Source organism: Columba livia, chromosome 1 (genome assembly GCF_036013475.1).
Source record: "Columba livia isolate bColLiv1 breed racing homer chromosome 1, bColLiv1.pat.W.v2, whole genome shotgun sequence".
Taxonomy (NCBI): Eukaryota; Metazoa; Chordata; class Aves; order Columbiformes; family Columbidae; genus Columba; species Columba livia.
In genome coordinates this window covers 46,986,504-47,005,730 of record NC_088602.1, presented here as the reverse complement: position 1 = coordinate 47,005,730, position 19,227 = coordinate 46,986,504, and the positions used below count along the sequence as shown (strand labels likewise).

At 35.6% G+C, this 19,227-nt stretch overlaps 1 protein-coding gene across 8 annotated transcripts in view; it reads left to right on the top strand.

Moving 5' to 3' along the window:
- Positions 1 to 19,227, top strand: part of RBM26 (RNA binding motif protein 26) — a 58,902-nt gene that overhangs the window by 33,338 nt on the left and 6,337 nt on the right. For 4 of the 8 annotated variants that reach the window (XM_065056536.1, XM_065056525.1, XM_065056534.1 and 1 more), the window contains exons 15-20: positions 2,793 to 2,921; positions 5,002 to 5,076; positions 5,720 to 5,890; positions 12,136 to 12,240; positions 14,210 to 14,419; positions 16,624 to 16,710. In XM_065056536.1, coding sequence (XP_064912608.1) covers positions 2,793 to 2,921; positions 5,002 to 5,076; positions 5,720 to 5,890; positions 12,136 to 12,240; positions 14,210 to 14,419; positions 16,624 to 16,710 — 777 coding nt within the window. The remainder of the gene's footprint in view (positions 1 to 2,792; positions 2,922 to 5,001; positions 5,077 to 5,719; positions 5,891 to 12,135; positions 12,241 to 14,209; positions 14,420 to 16,623; positions 16,711 to 19,227) is intronic. The other 4 variants (XM_065056561.1, XM_065056547.1, XM_065056553.1 and 1 more) reach the window with 1 other exon arrangement.

Here is a 19,227-nt window from a genome sequence, read left to right as displayed (position 1 = left end):
AATATAAGTACATTTTGACGCTACATATGAATCTATTGAAAGCTTTTCTATAAAAATGTTTTTGGGATTTTGTGTCCCTTAAAATGTGATGCTGTAAACTTTTACCCTACTCTTTGGTCTTACAATTTGCAGTACTTGCGAAAAGATAAAAGTGAAAATTAATCAGTATAGAAAGCACAGAGAGAGGTAAGGTGGAAAAGGTGCATCTGAATTGTGGTTTTGAGTTACGCCTTTTGCTCAGTGGTTGCAATTTTCAGAACACGGAGGTGGTGATGTATTTACTTTAGTAGGAAAGTTTATGATTAATGTTTCCAGATCTACTGAACACCTTAAGGGACAGGCTTTATGGATGTTTATAACATCCATTTGAGAAAGACTTTTGGTAGGAAGGCAGCAAGTTTTATCTGGTAACAAGATTGCTTTGTCTATTCTGTTGGGAATTGGCTTGACTGAAATAAACGAAGTATTCGCTGTGTTTCACTCCCTGCCCCTACAGTATGGCAGTTAATGCATTTAGTGGCATCTAACAAGTAAAATTCTCTCTAAAGATACTATGCTGTACTCAACAATAGGTATTGTTACCTTTGTGTATTGAGTTTTAATTGTAGATGTCCCTTTGACGCATTTCAAGCCAAACAGTCCACCTAAATGGACTGATTTTGGCTTCTTGCCTGTATTCTTTTTTTGTTTGATCAGTTGCATTCTTGTTGCCCTAAACTAGTTACAGATAAATATGTAACTGTGTATTCCAGAATGACATTTTAGATAAATACTCTATACTTTAGAAATAGGAAGTCTGCTTCAGTTAGAATGGAAATTCATTTTTTTTCCCATGTTCTGCTAGAGTTGAGTTATTCTGAAGTGCTTTTCTACAAAAAGTAAATTTGTGCTGAAGGTTTTCTGCTGTGTCGTCTTGTAGTGCAGACTGGTTTTGATGAGCTGCTGGGCTGTTCAGTGAATGGGTTGTGAAGCAGCTGTTTCCTTTGCCATTTTTAGTAGGGTTCTGAAACCTGATTTGCCCTATTTTACCTACTACTGTCCCTTTACAAGGAAATACCTTGCTTAATTTGCAGTGACAATGATCTATAACCATTAGAAATTAAAAATTGTCAGCTGTCAAAAAAACAGATGTCGTGTCCTAGACTTTTTTTTGCTTCTGTCTGATCGCAGGGTTTATCAAGAACTTTACAGTGAGAAAATAGATAGCTATGTTTCCCAAAGAGCAGGAGGAAAAGGAGATGAAACAGTCATTGTGAGGCCTTACAAGATCTGTATAGGGACTTAAAATCTATGAACTTCTGGAAGGATTCACAGTATTCTTCTTTGAATAGTATTAAGAGATTTAGAAGACATTAACATGTTGCTTCTTGCTCTTGTATATTAGTTGATGCAGGTATATCTGCTGTGGCATCTCTCCTTATGTTAAAGAGATGAGGAAGCGTGGTTCACTCTGCCATGAAGACAGTTCAGGGCAAAAAGAGTGTGTCAATATTTTTGTCTTGGTCCTCTGTTTGTGATGTAGCCTGTCCTGAATCTGCTTTGTAATGGGAACCACGATTGCATTGTGTATACATTAATGTGCTTTAATGAGTTTAAAAATACTTCATCTTCTTTTTAATGGCCTGCTTAAAACATCTTCTATCACTTTTTATAATACCCCATAACATGCTTTGATTTTCTTTTTTGTTCTCTTTGTGCTGCTTACTCTAGAAAACAATATATTGTGCGAAGAAATAGTATAAATAGCACAATGAAGTGAAAAGCTTTTGTATTGTGTTCCTGTCGCAAATTCTTCTGATCTCTTGATCTTTTCTATCTTTCTTATATTTCTTGGCTGTCTCTTTCTTTTCTTCTCTTGGTGGGTGTTGTGTCTTATTTTATGGAGTGCATGGTGACCAACAGACTCTGCATGCAGCTTTTAATTTTCCACATATATATATATATTTTTAAACTCCTGGAAATGATACCATTTGCATAATTGCTGTGATTTGCTAACAAGGTGGACAACATCATGCCTCTATCTCCAGCAGTTAGCCATGGATTTATCAGTACTAACATGGCCAAAGTGTCCTTTAAGGAATGTGATAAAAGAACAGAACAGTCCAAATCTTCAGGTATTCTGGGAATGTACATAGTATACTTTAGAGAGGGTGTATAGCAGACAACTGTGTTCTCAGTAAATCATGGAGAAATTTTCATACCTCATTCCAAATGTAGGAAAGAGAGCAGAGAGGCATAGGAGTCTCTTCCTTTGCTGTACGATGTTGAAGACTTCCCCGTATTTGAGTTACTTCTTGTTGATTGTGCAAGCTCTGCTTTGCATAAACTACCTGTAAAAAAGATCTATCGTATCTACTTTGGACCTTGGTCTCTAAAATTATGTTCATTTTTTGCTTGGAAAATTCATGCAGCCATTAAAAACGTATTTTAAACTTCAAAACAAAAAAAGAATCTTCAGTTATTATTGGTAAAATCTCAGTTTTCTGTTTCCTTAATTATGCTCAAATACGTAACATTTTATATATTTGAAACCTGGAAGTACATATGAAATCTCAGTGGAAAGGATTTATAATCTTATGTTTAGAATTCTTATATATCTGGTATGAAGCTGCCTCTTTAAAAACTGTTTAACTTCAGCAACTCCACATATAATGGTTACACCATTTTTTTTATATTCCATATTATCAAAACATACAAAAGAAAAGATGCTTATATATTTTTAAGCACTCACTTTTTTTTTTTTTAATTGAAATTCACTGGCAAAAAAAAAATAAAACAATTTCCTCCTATAGGTTTTATCCACTTCTACTGGCTTGACAAAAACTGTGTACAACCCTGCTGCTTTGAAGGCAGCACAGAAATCTTTGCCTGTTGTTTCCACTTCCGTGCTAGACTCTAATGAAGCACAGAAGAAAAAACAGGTAAATTAAATATACTTCTTTATGAAATGGACCTAGATTGGGAACTTGTGACCACTAGAGATAGTGCAGTAGGTATATTCATCTCAAGAGCACAGATGAAACTAGTTACAAGATTTAAATTCCTTTCAAAGACAGAAAATTCAGCATTGTTTTTTTATTTTTGCAGTGTATGTTCAGGCAGTGTAAGCAGGTTTAAAACTCTCTGGAAGTTCAAAATGTGAAACACTTTTACCTGAAAGCAGGATCTCCATGTTGAGGCACAAATTGTCTGTTGTGAATGAGAAGAAAGTGTAATGTAGTCACTCTTCTTCTCTCTTAAGCCTCTCTGGAACTGACCTTTATTTTCATTAAACTGGCCTTTATTCTCACTGTGTTTTGTACTTGTGACCAAAATTGTTTCTTCACTTGAGAGAACTCAGAACTGTATGACCCTGCATTTTGTTGTTTCCAAAATATAGTTCTGCTTGCTTAGAATTTTCAAAGAACCTGGTAAAGCTCCTTGTTTCAGGTTTATTCTTATCCTTTAGAAAAACTAAATATAAGATAATGTTTATCTTACCGGTTTCAAACCACAAATTAAGAGTTCACTACTAAGTTAGATTCAAACATAAATATTGAAATCAGTATAACCACTAAACAAAAATTTTAGCCCATTGATAAACTTCAGTAACTAGTGCCTAACATAATTTGAATTAGGAGTTTGTAGCTGCATGTCAGTTGTGGGATTGATACAGACTTTAAAGAAATCACTTCTAATTTTGGGATTTCATTTCATGTGTCCCCTAAAACATGTTTTTCAGAATTAGAGCCTTTACCTTTCAAGTTAAGATGCTAAGTGCCTGTGAAATGGCAAAAAGCTCGTAATGAAATTATTGACTCATCATAACAGCTGTAGGGGTTTTTTGAGAGAAGACTGGCTCTTCTTTCACATACTCTTGTGCTCTTTCCTCTCTTCAGAGTTTTCTATTACAATATACTAGTACTTGTGGAAAAACATGATTTTTGGGACTCACTCCCTTCTTTCCTCCTGTCTCCTTAGTTTTTCTTAGCATTCTTCCACTTGTCTCTTTTTCCCTTTCCCTTCAGAAAAATGATTGCACACTGTATTGCAAAACTAACATTTCATGCAGCAGAAGTTGTCAGTATTTGGGAAGACATACAGAAACATTATTACTCTTTCTTTTTTACATCTGTTTTGCCTTTACACTCTTTCTATAAGGTAATCCATGTGCAGTGTGATCCCAGTTGATTGGTGATCTAGAGGTGCAAAATCACCTTCTTCCTCTCCTCTTTTATCCCATTAAATATGTTGGTATCAAAGCTCTCAGTTGTTTTCTACAAGTATCTTGCTATCTAAGACTTAAGCATTCCATGTCTGAGAGCAAGAAGCAATTGCTTTCTCTCAAGGAGCATTAGTGGGAGCTGAGCACAGCAGCTGTGGCATCTCCTCCTGCTTCTCCTTTTGAGTGCAATGTGTCACATATTTATCAGTTTCAATTCATTTTGATTTGCCTGTTGCAATGTCAAGGTTCTGTGTTTAGCAGCTTGAGTAGTAGTACATGTCACTTCCAGGTTATAGTAGTCAGATGCAGGAGGGATGTTTTTCTTTGGGTAATATTTTAATTATTCAAAATAGAAATTTTTTTTTGTTGTTTTTTTTTGCTTATAACTGTACTGGTGGATGTGTTTTAATTGATGGACTTAATTTACAGTTGCTTTCAAGATACTGTCCTTGCACATATGACTCTTGTGTGTTGTACCACTTGTCGTAGTGTATTATATTGCCTTTCAGCCTTCAGTGGAGTTGTGAAAAGGGTTGCTTTGTACGTAAGTAATAATGAATTATTTCCAGCACAGATCTAACTAAGAAAGGTCATTAGATCCTTCACTGATTTGTTGATACATTGTTTTCCAAAATATAATTTGAAATATTGCCTATTAGTACCTTGAGTTTCTGTTACAAATTTTTTCCTTGTTATTGTACGTTACTACTGTATAGTTGTCATGTATATTTTTGTTCTGGCGTTTTTTTTTTTTTTTTCAAAATCTAGAAACTTTCTGTAATTTTTTATGCTTCTAGGAAGCATTACGACTTCAACAAGATGTGAGAAAAAAGAAGCAGGAAATCTTAGAGAAGCACATTGAAACACAAAAGGTAAAATGTTAGCATTAAAGTAAGTTTGTCATTTGGTTGTAAAAATCTCAAGTCAGTTCTGTAAAATATTTCAGAATTTGTAAGCATGAGCTACAAAACTGACCTATAAAATAAGCATTTGCTTAGAATGGTATCATCACATTGGTTTAAGTTTAGACTTTTAATCCAACTTGTCTTGTTAGTTCACTTAAACTACAAGCTTGAGCAATTTTAGTTAAAATTGCCGAATTTGGGTTCCACATGCAAATGTGTTTTGGGAGAAGTAGAAGCCTAAGAGTTCTACTTGACAAGAGTGGAAGAGATTCATGTAGAAAGGTGTGCTTGACTGTACTTAGGCTTAGGAGGAGAAAAAGGCCAAAATGTCGTTTGAGTTGAATAAAAATTTTGAAATAATTTAAGTATGTGGAGCGTATTTGTCCAAATGAAATGGAGATAGCAAATGCTCAGTAGCATATGAATTAGAGATTCAAAGATTTTAATTTAATATAAGCTGTTAAAAGCCCTATATGTTGACTTTGAAGAGCACAGTAAAAGGAATACAATATTCTGTTTTTCCATTAGTTGTAATGAGCACTGGAATACAGATCTTTAATAGTACTTGTGAAGTAAAAAGATATATTCTATTTTTTCTTTAATTGGATAGATGCTGATTTCAAAGCTGGAGAAGAATAAAGCCATGAAGTCAGAAGACAAAGCGGAAATCATGAAAACGCTGGAAATTTTGACTAATAGCATTACCAAGTTAAAGGATGAATTAAAAGGTGTATCACCGGGAGGAGGGGCTCCTTTAAAAAGCATGAAAACTAAGACTCAGGTACTCAAGTTTTGGTCAGCTTTTTAATAAAATGAATTTACCTGCTTTTGTCAGCAGAAAAAAATATGCAGCTACATCAGCAGTTTTTAGAACCATACTGGTTTAATTTTAAAGTTCTTTTCGTTTTTGAAGTGAGATTGGTTTTGTCCTCTTTTTAAAGGAGCATAATTAATTTTAAAACCATGCTGTCTTCTAAAAGGTTTATCCACCATTACACAGGTATTACATCAAATCAAAAAAGCCCCAAAATCTTGTGATTATTTCTGTTGCCTTATCAGATCTTTTGTGTTTAGTCTATCGTTTTCTTAAGTTTTTAATAGAAATAATGAAAATAGCATTTCTTCTGCAAATAGATTATCATTATGCAACACAGATATTGTCTGGTCAGGTTTAATACACAAAAGAAACTGCTACATGAAACTAGTCAAACGCTGGTACGTAATTCTCTGGGGTTTTTATGTCACTGAAATATTTCAATATTTTAATTAAGCCTTTTAGATTGAAGACTATACTGCTCAGTTTTCCTTTAATCTGTCCACCCATGTTTGGGTTCTACCTGTGATAGGAGTTCTCCTCCTTTGCTGTCGTTCTGGTTAGTATTTGGCTAAAAACAGTTTCCTAACTGCTCAAATACACAATTACATTACATTTTTAAAATGCAATATTTTGCTTTTTCTAGAAGTACGTATTCCTAAGCAGGTTACAAGGAAATTAAGAATTAAGCGAGACTTTGAGAAATAGCCGTTCAAGAAATTAAATGTGTTCCTTTAAATACATTAGAAGCTTTTCTTGCTTGGTAAAATCAGGAAGCGCATACTAATAAAAGAGTAGATGTTTGTCCAGTGTATTTTCCAGTAGAAGACAAAAAGTCTTGCACTTGTCATGCTGTTTTCATTCAGATATTAAATCTTCGGAATGCTTAGTCTTCTGATGTTGAGGATGTTTTTTTTAAAAAGCTGTTGTAACATTACAACCCGTATTTACTGAATCATTAGTTTTCAGTTTGAAACAGCGTTTCTACTGCTTTATTTTACACAGAAATATAGGCATTTAAAGTAAGTGCAGTGTAGATTACAGTGATGTACAGTTTTGAAAAGAAATATCAAAAAGAAATACTGAAATGAGCTGTGTGTACTCTCTGTAACTTCTTACATTGTTCATCAGTCAGGAAAAAGTTGAAGCAGTGTATTTTTGTCCTTAAAATGGACATAAATTATAATTTCTGGAAGTCACTTTATGCTCCTTAAAACAAATTTAGTTTCTGTGGAATACTCTGCTGTGTCTTAGAGGGGGAACTAATGGTAATAGGAAAAAAAAGATTCAGACATGGCTATAAGAAGATCAAATTCCTCTCTTTTTTTGGAGATGAGAGAAGATTTTTATGTTTTTGGAAGAGAGTGGATGTTGTTTGATAAGAAAATGTTTCTGAGTGGTCTGGACAAAGTTACCTACCTGTAGAGTGAATTTAAACAATGAAAGTCCTAGAAATTGTCGATGTTCTCCAAGCTGCACTGGAGAAAACCTCATGTTTTTGTGAAATACTCCTCTGCTGGTGGTATACTGTGCTTCATAAATTTGAACAGGAAAATAGTTTATAATAGTTTCAATCAAAGAATAATGATTGGTTGTGGGTTTTACCACATGCAATGGAAAGAATCCAGAACCATAGAAATTAAGAAGCAAGTTGCATCATGAAAACTCGGTAAATTCTTGACTAGAAAATAGTAAATGCAGCATTTTAACCAGTGACAGTTATTTTATCCTGAGAGTGGTCCAGTACGTTCTTAGAGTGGACAAGAAAATAGTCTGATAACACAAAGTTGCTCAAAAGGGCTGAGGTTAGAATGGATTTCTGGGGATTGTCCTGTTCCATCACCAGGCACTGCTACAGAGAGTCTGGATGTCTTCTTCACTAATGCACACTGGGAATTTAAACACATGGATGAGGTCCTGTTCCCCCACCACCTTCTCATCCTGGAGTTGAACCATCCCAACTCAGCCATATAGAGGGTGCTTCACTGCCTTAATGATCTTTGTGACCTTTCGCTGGACTCTCTCCACTGTGTTTCTCTTGTGCTGGGAAGGCTGGAACTGGACACGGCACTCTGTATGTGGCCTCACCACTGCAGAGTAGAGATTCACCTCCCTCAGCCTGCTGGTGGTGTGCTTCCTAATGCAGCCCAGGAGGCTGTCAGCCTTCTTTGTCACAAGGACACCTTCCTGGCTTATGTTCAGCTTCTGCTCTGCTACCAGGACACCCTAGGTCCTCTTCTTTTGGGCAGCCCCCAACCTTTACTGTTGGCTGCAGTTATTCTTCCCCAGATGTAAGACTTGGCATTTACCTTTATTGAAATGCAGGAGGTTCCTCCTGCCCTGTTTCTCCAGCATGTCAAGATCTTTCTGAATGGAAATACAACCAACTGGTGTAGCAGCCACTTCTCCTAATTTTGTATTATCCACAAACTTACAGAAGGCCCACTCTGTGTTACCATCCAGGTCACTAATGAAGATATTAAACAGTATTGACTGCTGGGGTACACCACTAGTGACTGGTCTTCAGCTGTGCTTCTGTCACTGATCAGAACCTTTGAACCTAGCAGCTCAGCCAGTTTTCAGTCTGTCTTACTTTCTGTCTAGTCAGTACTTCACCCCTTTGGCTGTGAGGATGTTGTGTGTGGCAGTGTTGAAAGCCTTACTGAAGTCAAAGTAAACAACTTCCACTTCTGTTCTTGTCCACCAAGCCAGTCACCTCATTGTAAATGGCTGTTAAGGTCAAGCATGATTTCTCCTTTCCTAAATCACTTTCTTGTTCTTAGAATGCTGGGAAATGTTTTCCAAGATCATTTGCTCCTTCATCCTCCCAGGGATTGTGGTGAGGCTGACCAGAAGGTAGTTCCCCAGATTTCCTTGCCCTTCTTGAAGATCAGAGTGACATGTGCTTTTTTTTCAGTCCCAAGGAACCTCCCCCAAAAGCCATGACCTTTCAAAGATAATTGAGATTGCCTTTCCAATTACATCAACAAACTCTGTCAGTACTTATGGTTGCATGCTGTTGGGTTCCAGGTATTCTGTGTATGTCCAATTTGTTTCAATGTTTCCTAACTTGGTTTTCTTCTGACAGAGGTAAGGCTTGCTTGCTCCAGGCTTTTCCACTGATCTCAGGATCAGGAGTTGCCAAAGGCAAGTCTTCAGTAAAGACTAAGGAACAGGAGGTATTGAGTGCCTCAGCTGTTTCTGTGTCCCTTGTTGCCAGGTCCCCTTTTTCCACATTCAGCAGTTTTCACATTTTAGTATTCCTCTTGCTGCTGATGGACCTGCAGAAGCCTTTCTTCTTGTTCCTCACTTCCCTTCCCAGATTAAATTCTAGGTGGGCTTTGTCTTTCCAAACCACTGCCTGCATGCTCAGACAGTTTCTCTGTATTCCTTCTGTGATCTGAACCTGCTTCCATCTTTTGTACACGTTGTGTTCAGACTTAAGTTCTGTTAGAAGCTGCTTGTTCATCCACGCAGGCCTCCTGCCACTTCTGCTTTATTTCCTGCATGCTCTGGAACTTGGAGGATGTGATTCTTGAAAACCATCTTGCCTTTCCAGCAGATATCCAGGCCCAGGGTCTTCAGACGGGAGACTTCTTCCGGTTGTCTGAAGAAGGCCTCAGCTACTTGTTTTACCTGGGCAGGCAGTGTGCAGTACACACCCACTGTAGCATTACCCATGTTGCTCTGCCATTTTGATTCTCACTCATAAACTTTCGACTTGCTCATAATCCATCCCCAGGCAGAGCTCCATGCATTCCTACTGCACTGTCACGTAAAGGACAGCTCCTGCTCCTTGCCATCCTGGCTTGTCGTTCTGTGAGAGACCATATCTGTCCACTGCAGCGTTCCAGTTTTGTGAGTTTTCCTGTGGTGTTTCTGTAGTCTCAGTGAGATTGTAGCCCTGTAACTGCACACAGACATCTAATTCCTCTCCTTTTTTTCACATGTTGTGTGCATTAGTGTACAGGATCTTCAGAGAGGCACTGATTTCCCAGAAAATAAAGGAAATTTTCCCCTGTGATACTGTTCTGTAGGTCCTCCCTCATTTATGTGGATTGGTATGTGTATGCTTGAGGTTGGTTCCCCTTCAACCCAGTTTTGTTGATCTTGAGATCTCTTCTGCCCAGATCACCCTTTGCTTGGCAACCTGGTTCACCCCTTCCTTGTATGATTGTTTTTTTTACTTAGCAGAGTGAGACAATATGCTAATTGGAATTACAGTTATAATGAAGTTAAATGACCTGTTTTCCATTTCCTTTGTAATATGAAAAGTGAAGAAATATTTTTCGCAAACCCATTTAATAATGGACAAAATATTCCAAATGTACAAACATTGATTTTATTGATAGCTTTCCTCTCAGGGAGATGGTGCGTTATGTGTGAGCACTGTTTTGTTAGTATTCGAAAAAGAGAAAACAATCAGTCCCATCTGACCTTTGTGAAAGTGAGAAATTAACAGATCCTTCAGTTAAAGTTTACAATTTTGACAATTTTCTGAAAGACTTTGCTCTAGGTTCTCCTACATTTTCTTAGCTTTGAAAGCCTGGGCAGCTCAGAAGACCCTGCAGACTTGAAGATGAAGCCCATGTGACTGTGCCATTATCTTTACCTATTTTTGTCTTGTTCTAGTTCATACAGATTACAAAATACGCTTCCTCCCTGAGTGTAGAAGCCTTTGCTGCCTCTTGGTGTATCTTGAAGGAGGGGAGGTATTTTCTTCTTGAGACCTGGCACAGCTCTGTAAAAGAGAAGTCTTCATTAAGAATGCTAGAAATAAACCTCAAAAGTTTAGAGATTTTCTTTACGACACCAGTGTCACTGGCTGCTTTGTGAGTTCTAACTGCTAGTCATTATTAGACTTCAGAAGTGGTTGTTTTGCCATATCATTGATGTGTTGCAACACAGTGGGATTTGAGAGAAACAATGTTTCCAATTTTGAAAGCTTTGAAAAACATTTTACTGGAGATAATGGATTTTGTTTTGTGGTTGCTGTAGATAATCAGAAAATATGGCTGAAAGGAGGTCAGATTGAAGTTGCCAGTTGAATAATCCAGCTTTCTTTTTTTTCTTTTAAAGCTTCCAGGAAAACAAACTAACAAAAAAAAAACCCTTCTTTATCATTCAGTGGTGATACTTAGTTTCCAACTATCACAACTGCAAAACCTTCATCACTTGACAACCAGCCTTTGAACACATTACATGCTGTGATTTTGAATCAACAGGTGTAAATATAAAATTGTTTCACAATCATCTATAATTTTATCCTTCATTTGTGATGTCACTGAAACATTAAAAAAAAAAATCCAATTTGGAACAGAAAATTTTCATGTTCACATAAAGCCCTTTCCTGCACCTGTACCAGCACCTGCACCTCACTGATTGCAATAAGCATGTCTAAATTTGGGTTCAGTCACCTTTCAGTTTCATATATATTTTGAATTTTCTAGTAGTTTCTAAGAGTTTTTTTAACTATGTGCTGGAAGGCATCCCCGGGCGCATCAGAGACCAACCTTTTGTTAGCAGAGGTCTTGTTACGGTGTTTTTTCTACCGTGGTCTGAACAGAACTACCACTTGTGCTTTTTCCGTTATGAAATTGTGATAGACTTAGATGCTTTTTCTCATTATTGATTAGAGATTTTTGTATTTGTTCATAATTGTACTGCATTTGTTCATAGAATCCTTTTTTATCTCATCATCACTACCGTATAATTTTGCATTTTCTATTTTGTGTATCTGTAGTTTAGGAAAAATCCCATTGGCTTTGGCTGTGTGTTAGTCTAAAAGGTTTGACATCACCAAGCTCAGAAACATTCTACTACACATGGAAGTGTCATCTTGCCAAGAATCTCCTAAGCTTGTGTTTGGTTTGTTTATGAAGGTGGAAACCTAGTGTAGTAAAGCAGTATGCCTGCAAAGTTGCAACTGTGATCTGAATTAATAAGCCACAACTTGATTAAATTTAAAATTCCACTACAGCTTATGGTTTTCAAATTCCTTTTCCTTAGAGTTTCCAGGGATCGGTTTTTGAGGTAGTGGTGCTGCAGCAGATTTCTGCCTTCCCTGGAGGGAATCTTTAAGTCTCTGTGTATTTCCGAAATAGCTTCCTGGTAGGAGCGTAGCAATAGATTCTTGGGTTTTATCGGAAAATTGTTTCCTCAGTAGAGAATGTGAACTGTGCAACTAATAATTTACCATAACAATTTCTTAGATGCAGAAAGAGTTACTAGATACTGAACTGGATTTATACAAGAAGATGCAAGCTGGGGAGGAAGTTACAGAATTAAGACGAAAATATACAGAGCTACAGCTGGAAGTATGTTTGTCTCCTCTTTTGTAGCAATTAACTTTTAATCAAATGTTTTCATATATGTTTATTATCTTGTGTATTGTATCATAAACTATTTTGTTTCAGAGTGCAATATTAAGTTGCATATACATGGAGGAATTTAGCAATATTTTAAAAAGTCAATTTCTAAATTCCACTGAGGTAGAGAAATAGTATTGTCTCTAATTTTGATTGTTAATTTGTTTAAATTCTGTAACTCTTAAGATGATGTTATATTTTATACATTTGTGGTAGTAGTAATGCCTTGAGACTGTGGCATGTTTTTAAATTGTTGCCTGTAGGTGGTGTTATGTTTGATACAGAAGAGTTAGAACACACTGTTTGATCTTTTATTCTTAGGTGTACTCTTAGTGAGATTAACCAAAAAGGCTGAAGTGCCAAAAGTAGTAGTAGTGGAACATTCATTTCCAGAGGAGGATTTCCCAAAAGCGAATACAATGTTTCAAGAAGTGTTCAATGTATAGAAACACAGTTTTTCTTAATGTACTTGCTTTTAAAAAAATTCAGAAGACTGTGCAAGATTCTTCATATCTGTCTTATTTTGAGAAATTCTGAATGCTGTGCGTGTTATTCTGTGTTATATTGCACTATCTTGCTTATATGATTATGTAATATCTACTTAATTGCATGATAATCTTATCTCTTTTTACTGTTAAGCAGGCTGCTGTGTCGCTTAAATCCTTCTTGTCTTAATGAAGTTTGGTCATGTCTTATGTATAACTACATATGAACACAGTGCACATAAGTATGGCTAAGTTGCATTAAAATCTTACTTTAAAACTAAGTTGTTACACAGCTCTGATAGTTGTGAAAATAGGTTTGTTAATAAGCCAAGCCCAATGTAACAAGCCTTGATTTTACTGTGAGAAAACCCAAACAGTATACAGTTTGATTGTTGAGTCAGCATGATCTTTAACTTTCCGGATTATTCGTTTAACTTTTTTTTTTTGACAAAACAACAACAAAACCCCCTACAATATTATTTTTACAAACAAAAAAAAAAGTGAACCACATACTATCATAAAATTATCTGAATAATTTCATTAATAAAGCCATAACAGCTCTCATGGGTCATATCACTGGCATGCACTTAAGTAGTCACATCAGTGCTTGAGTTGTAAACACTTTGGATATGTCAAAAACATTCTGGTGACTTCATTTAATGTTTGATTGTTACATCAGATCTATTCGGATTTGAAAAGTTTTTTTTTTTTTTCTTGTGATAAATGTTGTAATTAAATCCTTCAAAGTGCTTTTTGAAACTTAAAATTAACTTTTGCAAATTGTTTTTTAAATCGCTGTGAGAGATACTGTCATTGGCCTTTTGACTTTTCTTGGAGAGTTCATGCCAGTTCTTTACAAGGGCTATACAGGTATTATGGGAATGGAAATTAGTGAGTACATAGAGCCAGATTTTTAGTGAGTATTTTGTCCTTGGAGGTGCGTAGTAGAGCCCCTGTTTCATACCTCACAATTCTGTGGCCAAAAGCTAATGCTGCGTTAGTTCTAGTCAGAATGAAAGTCTTGGCTGGACACTGAGAGACAAATTAAGAGATGGATAAAGAGACAAATTGAGTAGTTAGTCACCACATCAAGAAAATTTGTTAATGAAATTTCAAATGTTGTGCTGCCGTTCCTTTCTCCTATGAGGAATTATCCTTGCAGATAAGAGCTCTTTTGCGATCTGCTTTTAATACCTGGTTCTTCTTCCCTATATCCATCCTATTTTTGATTTTTTAATAAGTAACAGTGTTAGCTTTTTAATGTTATTAACATGCTCACCTTTTGTTATTTTAAGACCTGTAAGCTGCTCTTTCTGAGGCTTGTTTGGGAATATGTTTTCATAGGTAACATCAAAATATGTGTTTGTTAATTTTGTCTAAATATCTAGATTGTGAATTTTAATATGTCAATATGTTATGTATAAACATCTTAGGCTGCCAAACGAGGGATTCTTTCTTCAGTTCGTGGTAGAGGGGTTCATGCAAGAGGTCGGGGTGCATCACGTAGCAGAGGTAGAGGAATACGAGGCCGGGGTAGAGGCAGAGGAGTTCCTGTGCATGCAGTTGTGGATCATCGACCTAGGGCATTAGAAATCTCTGCATTTACAGAAAGTGATAGAGAAGATCTTCTTCCTCATTTTGCGGTATGTGGCAATTTTTTTGTTCTTTGGATGACAGTCTTCTTGTTTTCTCTTGATATAATTCATCTGGAAACATTATTTAGGAATGAACCTGTTCATGGAAAAAGAGGATACATCAGAAAAAGGTGTAACCAATTACACCATTGATTCAACTAGTTATAAAAGTAACCACAGAGCATTTACAAGACTTGTGGGGTTTTTTTATTAAAAGAAAGGAAATTGGGAATATAAAGCAATGACTTTTTTCAGCATATATGTAAAATAGTTACAAATTATTAGATATAGAAAGATAAAATAACTGAAAGGATGGTGAGAAGAAAGACTGATTCACTGGCCAAACTTTCAGTGCCTAAAGTCTGTTTATCTTCATTGAAATATCTTAACAAGTGCTTAATGAAAATTTCACTGAGGATTTTCAGTGCCTTTGCCTGACTTTCTGAATTTAAGAATCAAGATGAGAATTGTGCAACCGTATGCAGATCTTGGCAGGACAGCCAAAGGTTTCTGTCTCTTTGTCTGTGTAAGCTTAAGAAGTCAGAGCTTTTTATACTTTTTTTTTCCCTGTTTTTAGTCTAAAAAATTATAAACTGCCATTTTTTAGCAAATTTTTATTTGCAAATATAATGAAGTAAGAAATCAGCGTAAATTTATAGAAACGCTTATCCTCTACTATAATAAATTCTACTCCAGTTAATGTACTTAATATTTCCTGTCTGGCAGCCATGCAGGTAGGTTTTAGAAAAAACAAAGGCCAACAAGGACCTGTCTCTCCTTTTTAAAACTTAAAAACCAAACGAAACAAACAAAAAAAACCCAACCAACCAAAACAACCCAAATGAACAAACAAAAAACCTACCACTATTATAATAATTTTTTAAGGTGTGTTTCCAGGAGCTATGTATATATACACATATATAAATGTATATATATATTTTGTTCCCCTTAAATACACTGCATCATATCTATGAAGAGGAAAGAAAAAGGGAACCATTGTACCCATAAGGGGGGACCAAAATACTTTCTATAGAGATTAATGTCATACTGAATATTTCTGCATACCTATATATATGCATATGTGTGTGTGTATTAAGAGGAACAAAAGTACTTTCTATAGAGATGCATGATGGACTAAACATTTGCTCAGTCACTTCGCAAATTTGTGGTGTAAAACTAAGAACTTTAAAATGAAGCAATACAGTCTACTTGGTCAACCACAGAACATTTCTCAGTCCAATTTCAATTATGAGTATAAGAAAAATCTTATTTTTAAGCTACAGCATTTTGTTGTGATTTAGTCAGCTTTATGAGTCACCTTACATGTTTTTCAGTTCATATGTACTTCTCTTACTGACTGCAAAGAATATAAAAATGAAGATGGAGAATCAGCCACTGTTAAAAGCTTGCTGTGTGGTGTCAGTTTATGGTCGTAACTTAGCGTTTTCTTAGGCTTTGGTTCTGTTGCAGGGAGAATTAATAAATTTACCAAACAAAAATATTAACCAAAAACCCCCAATTTAGCAGTGTTTACAAATGCAGTTCCATTCACATTGTTAGTAGTATAACACTGAGAAAAAAATGTTAATTGTTTCAGTTTACAGGTTGTACTTTTGCTGTTTTAAACTTGATCCAAATTGCATGGAAATGCACTGAGCTGTATTTCTGTGATACAGTATCACAACTCTCTGCACATCAGCAGTACGTTCTGCCTGTATAGATATGTTGGGCACTGCAGCTTACAGGGCTGGCAGCATTAAAGTTAGCAATACCATGGAGACCATTACAGGAATAGATGGCTCAGGTTCTTAAGATTCTTAAATCAAATTTTGAAACTTTTTCTACCATCCCTGCATCTAATAAATCTTTTTGTGAAAGTTTCTTAATAAACTAATGGAATCATCCCAAGATCCCTTTTTTGCTGCTAAAGAGAGGAGTATTGAAGCAGAAGAATCTCTTTTTCTGTTGTAATTTTACTTCATACCTGTATGTTTACAGTCAGGAAATCCAGACACTACAGCACTTTTGTGTTTTAGAAATGTAAGTCAAAGTAACTATTCCTTGCAAAGACAAATACTCTGATTGGCATTAAGGCTGTGAAAGGTACACTATTCTAATTTTATATTACTCCTGAGGGCATTTGATTTAGGACAGCATTTTTAGAGGTGGAGAGCTATTTCACTAAGCTTTTTTTTTTATTTATTTATTAAAAGCAATATGGTGAAATTGAAGATTGCCAGATAGATGACTCTTCTCTCCATGCAGTGATTACCTTTAAGACAAGAGCAGAAGCTGAAGCTGTGAGTATAGTCTTTGTTGAAAATACTCTGTCTGCACCGTTGAACTTCTTTCTAGCTACAGTATGCTTCTATATTTGATTAAATTTAATACTGCTAAGTATTTAAAAATGTTTTAAAATAAGCCTGACATAAAAGTTTAGGTGAAATCTGTCAGAACAGCATATTACTGAAATCCTTGGGAAATGAGGATGTTTATAGCAAGTTCAAATACAGGATATAAAAGAGAAATTAAGAGAAACACATGGGAATTGATAGGTGGTTGTCTTGGTTTATCTTTATTTAATTGCTGGTTGTATTCTACCTGAAGACTTGTTACCCCCCCCAGTCTTCCTGAAATTACACTGGTATCCTGCAGAGTGAGCCTGTATTTTGTTTGAGATCAGTTGGATTTACCTTTGCCTGAAAACCTGTGATAGTGTAAATGTGATTTGATGGGATTTGCTTTTTTTCTTTCCCCCTTTTTTTTCCCCTTTTCTTAGCATATTTCTTAGAAATTTAGGAAATTAGAGAAGTATAGAATTATAGAAGTAACTTTCAAAGACTAAAATCCGGAGTTGAGGTATGTTGTAATTCAGCATCCTTACATGTGGATCATTAGGACTTTATACATTTGGCTCAGCAGGACTCCTGCCTTATTCAGTTCATGGTGTAGGCACCATGTGGACATGTGCAAAATAACAAACACAGTTGTTCTGCAGATGATTTTGTTTTCTTTAAAATCCTTGCATCACTGTTGGGAAGGAGTAAACTGAAAATAATAGGGACTCCTGAAAGAATGGATTCATATTTATGGTATGGTTGTATGGAAAGATTTCATTTTATATTTATATTTTGCACAAAGTTTCTGTTTTTGCATGAAGTTCATCTTGTGGAGTTTACTTGAATGTAGTTTTCATACGTGGCCAGACTCCTTTGTGTGCTTTATCTTGAGACACCAGTAACCTAAGTGACAGAAATACTGACATTTACAATGCAGATTAAGCCAATGGGGACAATAGTTTTAAGCATTTACAGTATCATTATGGTTATGTATTTTAAGAAACAATTTGATGCACATGCCAAAGGTGTTTTGTGGAATCACAGAAATGTTGTTTGTGAGACTCTTAGATGTAGCAATGATGAGCATTAACTGTATGGAGATTTGTAACTATTGTGTAAAAAGAAGAAGTGTAATTAATGATACATAGTATATGCTAACTGATAGTGAAAAACAGTATTGTACAACTGTATTGAAGGAACACAGTTCAGCAGTGAACAGAAGTTCAGTGGAGAATAAGAAATATCTGCTGGCAGATGCAAGCTGTCATAATTCATGTACTCAGAAATTGACTGAACTAAGATTGGAATTTTAATTTTGATGCTTCCTGACTTTGGGCACTTCATTTTGCAACTTCATTTTCTTTGATGTTGTTTATATAAGAAATATTCTAAGTATTGAGATAAATTTCTGCTTCCCTGAAAATAAAAACAGTTCACCTAGAACAAGAATTGTTTTTTATGGACTGTCCAAATGAAGTCTTTAGTTCTCCCAGGTGCAGTATGATTCACAACAAGGATCTTGACGTATTTGTTTATCATCAAAATACAGTTTTTACTGTTATAACTTGTTTTGCCTAAAAATTGGCATGGTGAATCTTTTCAGCCTTAGCTAAATTTCTGTACCCAAAAAGCAGGGAATGGTAGCATTTTGGAACCAAACATAGAAGTGTAGAGATAGGAAGCACCTGAAAAAGAAAGTTGTGTAGAGAATGAAAAAAGATGTGATGGGGTAGAAGGGAGATGTGTTTGGTGGAAAGGTTGAAGTCAACATTATGTGCTTGGTTTTGTTCTTTTTTCTTTCTTCTTTTTTCTTCACTTTTTATGATGCATTTCACTGCATTTGGAAAGCAGTATGTTTTTCCTTGATCACTCTCAAATACATAGAGTTTTCAACCTGTATTCAAGGTGAAGTTCAGAATATACTCTGGAAAGAGGGGATGTTTTAGCTGGGTCAGAATTCGTGATCAATGTGTGAGATGGCTACATTCTAGTTATCATTGAAACTTCTAATTGTCAAATGACTTCAAGTCTAATTGCAACTTTTTTTTTTTAAATTGAAATTTTATGAAAGCTGTGTTTGATCCAATATATTAAAATCTGTATTTTTCTTATTTCTTTTTTCTTATATATGAAATATATTTCCACTGAAATTTCTGTGTTTACTACTAAAGCAGACTTTAAGGCTAGCAATTGGAAAAGTTGTAGAAGGTAATCACTAAGAACCTCTGTTGAGGCCAATTGTGAAGTAAATGCAGCTAATATTTTACCTTCTTAAATGAAAATAGGCCTATGCTTTATGACCATATATGTTCTAGCCTGGAAGGAAGAGGAAGATTCCCTATTGTAAAATGTTGCGGTTTTATGTAGTAGTAATTTCTTCCAAAGATTACAAGTTGTTTCTGCACCTAAATGTCAGGGATAAGTACTTTTAAAAATTCTAGTTGTGTGACATTGTGATGGGACCATGGACAAAAAGCT